The sequence below is a fragment of the Hydra vulgaris genome, chromosome 10, assembly GCF_038396675.1.
Source record: "Hydra vulgaris chromosome 10, alternate assembly HydraT2T_AEP".
In the NCBI taxonomy this organism is placed as follows: Eukaryota; Metazoa; Cnidaria; class Hydrozoa; order Anthoathecata; family Hydridae; genus Hydra; species Hydra vulgaris.
This window is the reverse complement of record NC_088929.1, coordinates 27,812,501-27,822,500: the sequence shown is the minus strand read 5'-3', so window position 1 is coordinate 27,822,500 and position 10,000 is coordinate 27,812,501. Positions and strand designations below refer to the sequence as shown.

The window sequence follows — 10,000 nt, the reverse complement described above, 5'->3', positions numbered from 1 at the left end:
GTGAGAATATTACTAAAGAGGAAGGTGATGAAAATCAAGAAAGTATGTTTAGCAGCATTGTTTGGAAAACTTGGAATTCTGGGAAACTTTTACAATACAGATATCAGTGGAGCAGAATTATTTACTGAAGTTGCAGACTGTCAGATGCTGCTTAAATCTCATAGCGGTCCAATACTAACAACTCCGCTGGATTTCCTTTATTTATTTTGTCATTCGAAGATGACGTTTTTCCAAACTTACGCATTGCATTACAAATCTTGCTTACAATTGCAGTGTCAATAGTAATAATATATAATAATATTCTTTCATACCTACGAGCTTCAATGGGGCAATAATATCTTCTTGATTTGGCAATCCTTAGTGTCGAAAGAGAAACTCTAGAATCAACAAACTTTGACAACATAATAGATAAATTTGCTGCAGTTAAAGCTAGAAAGATCAAATTATAACTTATAAATAGTTATTGGTTATTGGATCTGATTGACCATCTGTTACTTTCAATGACTAATTCACATAAACCATAGTGGATACGTAATTGGAAACATGAGTTAAATTGAGTTTGCATAATGATTAGTGTTTGCATTTTTTTTATTAAAATTGTCATATACTAGGAAACATTAAGTGTTTTTTTTTTAGTTCACATGTCTGCTTCAGGAAGGGCGCCAATTTTCAGCATTGCCTTTGGTGCTAGAAACCCTAGCTACGCCACTGACAAAGATTTTAAAAGATTTTACAAAGGTTCCTCTAGAGCAACTCTAATTCTATCACATGAAAATATATTCAAGATATTCTTGTTTTAAGTTGGTTACCCAAGAAAAAAACTGATTTCTTTTGCAGTAAAAACTTATGACACTATAACTTAAAGACGACTAATGTATATAGTATGAAATTCGGCACAGTAATAAACTACACATATATAAAGAAAATGAGCGGGAAAAAAATTTATATATTGTCTAAAAAACTCCAAATGGTGGTTAACCTAAGAAATGAAACACACTTTTGAAACCCTCTACTTATAAAATATAAACCCTCTACTTATAAAATATAAATTTGAAATAAATGAAATCAAAAAAAAAAATCAGTAATTTCTTTCCATTCAGTTTATAGGTATATTATTTGAAGAATATTTTCTGAAGGTTTCAAATCATAATGTTTAATATTTATGAAAATATGATGTTTAAAGTAATCAAAATTTTGTGAAAATCTATTTAGCAAAAAATGTAATACGTAAAAAAATGAACCGCAAAAGTAGAGTAGATAATTTTGGCTGATCAGAGTTTTAGTCACATTTTAACAACAATAACTCATAAAATACAAGGAATCGAAAACTTGCTTCTTAATATAATCATACAAATTTTGTCCAGAATACGTTTTAGAGAATGTTTTTATGATATTTTATTTAATTGTAAAGAGCAAGGTACCATTGTATACTCTTTACAATTAAAGTAGTCTAAATATGCAAATAATAAATATTAAATATTATTATTGTTTAAATATATTAAAAATATATTATTTTAACATTGCATTACAAAATTTCAAACTTTTAAAGGTTAAGTTAGTTTGATTTGCAAGTTAAATTATTTTACTATGTATAGATGTTAACTATATTAATTATTTTTTTTATTGTTATTATTATTATTTTTTATTTTTATTTATTTTTCAAAATTTAAATTGTTCTTATTACATTTTATTATATTACATACTCTTTAACATTTAATACATATCGATAAAATTTTTAATTATGAGATCTTTTAGTTTTTTTTTCAGAGCAATAAGATTATGCAATTTAGTAAGTTCTATATTTTGAGGTATTTTGGCCACGGTATATAATTGAAAATCTCGAAAATTTGGTGGCCTATAACTCAACCTAATTTTGAAATTTCATAAATCGTAGATTATGACGTTTTTGATTTTCAACCGACAATTTTTGATTTTTATATTTACACCTAATTAAAACATGTACTACTAATTTTCCATCGTTGACCTACTGTATTTTTGACTTTCTGAATTTTCAACCTACTGTATTTTCAATTTTATAACTATGCCTTTCCGTTGTGTATTTTGTATATTTCGTTGTTGATTTGAATACTAGCCAAATTTGATCAGCAACGTGAAGTCTCCTAATCCTTGATATATCTGTTGGCGTAGATATGAAAAAGTTATTAGTAAAATGAGTTGGGGCAAATCCGAGCTTATATTTGAGCATAAATAAAATGTTTTGGTAGCTGTTAATTTGATTGATATTTAAAGCATTCAAGTTTTTATCAAAAATATTTAAGTAAAGGATCGGGATGAGTGAATTTATTTTTATTATAAATCCATCTTGATACGCATTTCTGGTGCATATATAGAGAATTTAGTTTAGATTTATTTGTACTTCACCAGGTAATATTAGCATATGTTAAATAACTTTGTATATAAGAGAAGCAGAGAATTTTTAGATTCTTAGAAAGTTTAGGTTTGACTTTGTTGAGTATGCCGATACTTTTTGATATATTTGTATTTAATATTTTTACATGGGCTTTTCAAGAAATCTTTTCGTCAATAATTATCCCAAAAAATTTAATGGTTTCTCTTGATGTTTATGTTATCAATTTTTAGTAATAGTAGAATACTTGTATGAGAGATCAATGCAAGATGTAATGCAAGTATGAGAAATTAACCTAGAGTAAAAACTTATAAACTTCGATGTTACAAAAAAGTTGCTACTTTTAAACAAAGACTTTAACGCTTTATTATTGAAGACTCAATTAATTTTTTTTTTTAGGTGCCCCAAGAAGTCCTAACGGTCTTGTCACAGAGCAACGCGGAAGTGCATTTAACCAGGAAGTTCACGCCTCCTTCGTTACCGTGACGCGAAAATTTGTCCGGAGCTCGTTTTGAACATGGATCTCCTGCTTATACAGCAAGCGCTGTAACCACTGCGCAACGGCCGCATTAATAAAGTTACATCACACGGCCGCGTTAATAAAGTTACATTACACGGCCGCAATTAATAAAGTTACATCATTTTGATTAGTACTAGGAAGGGCGTATGTAGTATACATATACTACATACGCCCTTCCTAGTTCGCTTGTAAATGTATACTACATAAATAATAGTACATACACTTTATATGTATGTATGTATATGTCTACTATATAGATAAAACAAGTGTTATTTTGAAGCGTAGATATAAAAGCATTTTTCAATATGTTATTCTAATTTTAGTCTTCTATATGGTCATATTTTTATTTTTCAAGATATTTGCTGGTTATGACGCTCTATTTGGAGTTAAACCTGTTTCTAAAAATCTTGGTAATCATGTAAGGCAGTTAGTTGAAGGAAAACAAACCACATTTTCAAAGATTTCTTTACGGCAGTATACATATACAACTAAAGGCCTTAAGTATAAGGATATTAGCAATATTTTATATAGAGCCAATTTTGATTTGCAACTCTCTAGATAACCATACCATGTTGGCTAAAAATTTAGAGTGTTTTAAAAAACTAATTAAAAAATGGTAATTTGAAATTTTTTTTGTAAAATATGTGACTTAAAAATTTGAATTCTACTTGAATAATAATTTGATCTTGTACAGGTTTATTCTTATTAATGTTATAAACAAATAATTATTTTGATTTAAATGACATTACATACAAATTCATTTATTACATGGATTTTTGATTAATTGCAGGTAAATTTCAAGTCTTATGTATGTTTTGTACAAAACTTATGTATGTTTATACTTATGTCGTATTAAGATGTTTTGCTAAAAAGTGCGCTGATTAGATTCTAAAAGCAAAAATAGCGATATGTTTAGGGGAATTTTCTAAAAAAATACATGTTGTTTCTATAAAAAGACTAGAATTAATAAATCTACTTAAAATTTCATTAATAAGAATCTGGCGTTCAAAGGTTATAACCATACAAAGTTCACATGATTTAAAACGAGAGGGTGAAATAGTTTTGTGGCTGTATACATTTTACACGAATATATTTTTGTACATACAAAAATTTGGAAGTTATTTACTTCTAATACTAAAAACTCATGGATTCGCCATAGTATAAAGTTGGATTCACCACAGCATAAAGTGTTGGTTTAAATAGTTTATCTGATTAAACTATTGTAAAGTAACGATAAAAAAATTTATGATTTTCTCAAAAAATTTAAGTTTTAATTAAGGTCAAGTTTAAAAAGAACTTTATCTTAATTAAATTTTTTATTTTACCTGTAGAGAACCTGATGTACAACATTGTACTTTTGACCATGTTGTACATCGGGTTTCCGACAGGTTTTTAAAATTGAATCATTTTGTGCAAGTTATTTTGGAGTTTAGATTTTTGATAGTGGAAGTTAATTTTTAGATGCAACCACTCTTGAAATTTAAATATGTAAATGTATATATAGTTAGTGGTAAACTGCGTGAATCTTACCCACAAGGTGAGACGAAGCAGCGTTCAGCTATAGCAGCCTAGTATTTTATTCTTTTTAAACCAAAGTTTATTCATTTCCCGTAAACCATTCGTTCAGACTTGCTTTAAATTTGTTTAAATTCTTCATTTTTAAAGTTTAAAGCGATTAAATTAATAAACATTAAATAATTAAAAAAAAGAAAGAAACCAAGACATTCTTTTTTGTTAAAGTATTTACAAGTACAAATACTTAAAAAAAAAAAAAAAAATTTATTAAAAGAAAATTAATTGATGCGTTCCATATTTATTTGTATAAATCCTTATTTATTACAACATAAGAAACCTTTCCTAGTTTTATTGACTTTAGTATCATTCTTCAGATTCAATGAAAGATCAAGACAATTCAAAACCAGCACCAGATTTTATAGCATATTTCAGCTTTTCCTTTAATATACTTTTTTTTTTATAACATGGTAGCTTTAACAAATTAAAACATGTTGAACTAGTTGGTAAGCGGGCTGAAGATGTAGTGCCACGTTTTCGTAAACTAAATAATCCTCGAACAATACTTGTTGGTGTATCACCATTATCCTATAAATATAAATATAAGAAAGTAATCTGTGCGCACGTGTAAAATATAAGAAAGTAATCTGTGCGCGTGTGTAAAACAAATATGATACGTCCATAAAATATATTAATAGCTAAATTAAAATAAAAAATGATATAATAATAGAACAAAAGCAAAAGACTGAAGGGTGGGTAATACAACTAATACTCAACTAATCTTCCTACCAAGGCAAGAAAAAACCGTAGAAAAATTTCGTAGGCCTGGAGATAAAACATAAATTTAAATGTTGTAGATTAAAACAAGTGAATAACCTATACATTCACTCTATATCATTCCTCAAATTAATTAGTTTATTGTTGTGATTTTTAAGTATGTTTGTTAAATTCAAAAAAACTAAACTTTCCCCCTGTACTTCATACTTGCATATATTTTCGAAGCATTTAATGATAATACAAGCTTTACATTTTTCATAAAATTGTGCTTAATTCAGAAAAGAGCAAATATTTGTTAACTTATTGTTGTCGTCGTTGAATATTTTCTTATTCGTCAATTTTGAGGAATGTTCTCCCCTACAAGAAATAGCAAAGATGTTCAATTAAATCTAAAACATGCTGTATACATTTGGGAATAAAAGAACTAATTTTTTTATATGCTGTAATATCTACTCGCTCAATACGAATGTATTCTTAGCATCTTAAGCAATATTAAGACAAAACAATATGCCACAGTTTGCACAGATTTGTTGATTAAACAACTTTGTGTTAACACGTCATGTGATTCATATTGCAGCATGCCAGTTATGTAATAACAATACCTTTGAACAACGACATTGATTTGTATATGATTGATCGGTGGTTGTTAAAATTTACTTAAGCCATATATATCGTTATCGGATTTTCTAAAACTTATTTATTTAGTTAAGAGACGATGAATGATAAAAATATGTTTATTGTAAAAATTAAGAAAAAATGTAGAGGTTTCTTAATAAAGAATAAAAGTATTTAAATAATATATGAAAAATATTTAAACAATGTATAAAAATATTTAAACAATATATAAAAGTAAACAATATAAAAAAGTTTGTAAAACTCACGCTAAAACCAATTTCAGCCAATAGTCTATTTTTTTTTTTTTTAATAATATCGAATTTTTCAAAATATAAATATATATAATTATATTGGCCAACAACACCGCTGAAACATTAATGTTATATTGGCCAACAACACCGCTGAAACATTATTGTTATTTAAAGATTGCTTTAGTTTTTCAGTAATAAAGTTAAAAATAAAATATTTCACTGTCTAAATCTTCTGCATAAACAATTTTTTAATTTTTAATTAGTTTAAAAAGTCCAAAAAGTAAAATTAAGTCCAAAGGTGGCAGGATTGAGAGCAAAACTAAAATGTAGTTCTCTTATTAAATTTAAATATTAAGAGATAAAGTTAATTTTTTGGGTTCAATTCTTTTTTCTTTTTTGTAAACAAACATTCCACAAAAGCGTCTATACTTAATCTAGTTGCAATAATCCTTATATCCTTACCGGAGAAATCTATAAAATGAATACTTACATCATCATCTGAGGAATCTACAAAACGAATTGAGAATGGCGGTTCAAGATGTTTAAAACCAAGAAGTGGCGGATTGGAACAGCTTGTTACAAACTACAAGAAAACTATTTTATAAGTTGCTTTTTAAAATGACTTTTAATCTTTAAAATTGTCACACATACCTTTAAAAAAAGTTTCTTTTCTTGCAAAGTAAAGTCATTGCTTAATATATCCCACAACCAGACTATAGTTTGGTGAGAGGCATGGTATCCACCATAATAACGAGTATAGTTTCTAAAGTAAAACCAAATAAAATGTAAAGAACTAATAATTAATTAATTGCATTAATCAAGTATATTTGTGCTTAAAACTAAAAACAATCATAAATTAAACATCAAAAAACAAAAGATTACTTTAAGTCGGCTAGATCAAAATTTTCTGTATCACCAGATATTAAACGCTGCAACTGCGGAGCTGAAAAAATACGAAGCCACTCCGGTGAAATAATACTAAGAAAACCCTGAACAAAGGCAGCACTTTGTTGCTTGATTTGGGTATGAAGTCGATAGCGAGCCATTAGATGAATATATGTCATTCTTAACATAACAATAAAAAAATTGAGTTTACTCTTTCACAGTTCAATATCTGATCAAATCACGAAAAAAACAAGTTTAAAGAAACATTACTTGTTTGAATTAGTGACACTAACAAATCTTCCTCCAGGCTTTAAATCATGCGTCACCATCTGATAAAATTAAAAACAAGTTGATTATTTATTTTTAAAAGCTATATTTAAAATAATTAATAAAATTAATAACAAGATAAAAAAAGTAAATAGAAATAAGAAATAAAAACAAAATAATAAATCAACCTGTCCTAAAACATCTTCATCGAAAGCAAATACTAACTCTAAGTCAGATACATCACCATTATAAGTCTGATAAGACAAAATTAACTTACATAAAATAAAAGCAATAAATGTAAAACATAAAAAAAGGAATTAAAAACATACTTTAATGAAATTTAAATTTTTGTACATCTCAGGATCAAGTGACGGAAGCTCATCAATTGAACTATACATAGGAGAATGTTTGTGTTGCAACATATAGTTTAAGAAAAATGATGCAAAGGGAACATCAACCAAAATACCCTGGTAATACATAAATAAACTACAATGTTAACAAATATGAGAAAACCTAAAGAGTAAAGACATTTATATTAAAAGTAGTTATAACTAAATGAAATAAATAATAATAATAAAATAAAACATTTAGTGTGTCATCTTATTGAATAGCTAAGATAAAACCTATAATACCTTTCTTTAGGATTTATTTAGTTCTTTAAGTAATTTATAATTAGTTAATTTTTTTCTTTTACTTTATATATATAAACTAAATAATAAATATATATACACATATAATATAATACATATATACATATGTATATATGTATACATTATATATGTATGTATGTATGTATGTATGTATGTATGTATGTATGTATGTATGTATGTATGTATGTATGTATGTATGTATGTATGTATGTATGTATGTATGTATGTATGGATGTATGTATGTATGTATGGATGTATGTATGTATGTATGTATGTATGTATGTATGTATGTATGTATGTATGTATGTATGTATGTATGTATGTATGTATGTATGTATGTATGTATGTATGTATGTATGTATGTATGTATGTATGTATATATATATATATATATATGTATATATATAGACATACATACACACACAGATGCATATACATTATAACACCAGATAGAGTTTACAATCTATGTATATTACAACTTAAAAAAAAATTTCATTATACTTTTTCTTTTCCTTCTTTGTCTGATAGAACTGTCAGGACTAAAGTCAATATTTTAAAAATTTAAGTAAAAAAAGATGTATTAGAAAAAAACCTGCAAGAAGTATCAAAATTAGAGTTTATATGTACTATGTATAACACAACTTTTATCCTTGGACTTAAAGTGATATATTTCAATTGCTTACGTCTAAAAAGAGTAGAAAATTGACTACATTTTTGTTTTTGTAAGAAAAAAAAAATCATATATTTGTTCATTTGGTCTGGTAAGAAACAACAATTGCATATTGAACAGATATAAAAAAAAGAAATATAGTTTAAAAATCTAGAAAATCTAGAAAAGCAAAGTAATAAAGATATAATATACAAAAGCATACTAATATAAAGTATATATATTTAAATATAAATAATAGAAAAGTAAAAAAAAATCATATAAATAGTCTCAAATATAAGTAGATTTTCTAGATAAGTGTACTGAAAATCAATTCCACCAAAAATTAGTTATTACTATTCCCTTTTTTGTTTTTGATAACGATATTTAAAGTCCAATATATCTTAATGAAAGTGTTTTCCTTGCAGCCATGTTCTACTTGAACATGGTTGAACTTGCTACATTATGTTATTAATACAACATACAGTGTTATTAATATGATATTTTAACCCTGAACAAATAATAAAAACAATAACCTCATACAATGCCTTTCCTAGCATCTTTCCAACAAATTCAAACAATTGTAAATGATTTTCGTGAAGAAAAGATGTAGGTGAAGGATACAATCGCTGTTCTTCTCCACATGTCATCTAAAAAAAACATTTCACACATGCAACAAATATGGTGTACATATACGTGTGTGTGTATATATATATATATATATATATATATATATATATATATATATATATATATATATATATATATATATATATATATATATATATATATATATATATATATATATACACTACATCAAAAAATAAAACATACAGTTAATTTCCAAACATTCAAGTCTTTTTATTTCAATCAAATAATAAATAACATAATTAATATTTACATATTAATTAGTAATTGCTATAATATATAATAATATTAAAAATAAAGTTCATAAAAAAAATTATTTAATTAATAAAAACAAAAAAACATAGTCAAAGAAAAAAACATACATCAAAAAATAAAACATACACACATCAAATACATGAAAGAAAAATAAGATACAAGAAGAAAAACGATCATACCCTTTCACAAAAACATGACTCATCTAATTCGGTAATGTAAATAAGACCTGTTTTTGTCATATTTTGCTTTAGTATTGCATTGTTACTTAAATAGTGCGCATATTGATGTAAATAATGGCAACCGCTAAAAAAATTTCTGAAAAAACAAAAATTTCAAAAGGAAAAGTGTCCATTGAAATTAGAATGTTAATTGTGAAACTAAAGGAAGAAGGAAAAAGTTATGCAGAAATTGCTAAGTTGATCGACAGACCTCGAGCAACCATTCAGACAGTAACTAATAATTATAGAAAAAATAAATCATTTGAAAGTGCGCCTGGAAGAGGTCGAAAAAAAGCGTTTACAATGCAAGTAGAAAGGAAAATTGAAAGAATGGTAAAAAAAGATCCAAAAACAGACAACCGAATATAATGGCTCCAAAAATAACTGC

General features: G+C 26.1%; 1 protein-coding gene across 3 annotated transcripts in view; it reads right to left on the bottom strand.

The window, feature by feature from the left end:
• Positions 1 to 4,600: 4,600 nt before the first annotated feature.
• Positions 4,601 to 10,000, bottom strand: part of LOC101237845 (ubiquitin-protein ligase E3B) — a 61,147-nt gene continuing 55,747 nt past the window's right edge. For all 3 annotated transcript variants that reach the window (XM_065807672.1, XM_065807673.1, XM_065807674.1), the window contains 8 exons: positions 9,028 to 9,141; positions 7,525 to 7,662; positions 7,384 to 7,449; positions 7,199 to 7,257; positions 6,926 to 7,108; positions 6,695 to 6,806; positions 6,534 to 6,626; positions 4,601 to 4,988 (listed from right to left, as the gene is read on the bottom strand). In XM_065807672.1, coding sequence (XP_065663744.1) covers positions 4,791 to 4,988; positions 6,534 to 6,626; positions 6,695 to 6,806; positions 6,926 to 7,108; positions 7,199 to 7,257; positions 7,384 to 7,449; positions 7,525 to 7,662; positions 9,028 to 9,141 — 963 coding nt within the window. In that variant the 3' untranslated portion in view covers positions 4,601 to 4,790. The remainder of the gene's footprint in view (positions 4,989 to 6,533; positions 6,627 to 6,694; positions 6,807 to 6,925; positions 7,109 to 7,198; positions 7,258 to 7,383; positions 7,450 to 7,524; positions 7,663 to 9,027; positions 9,142 to 10,000) is intronic.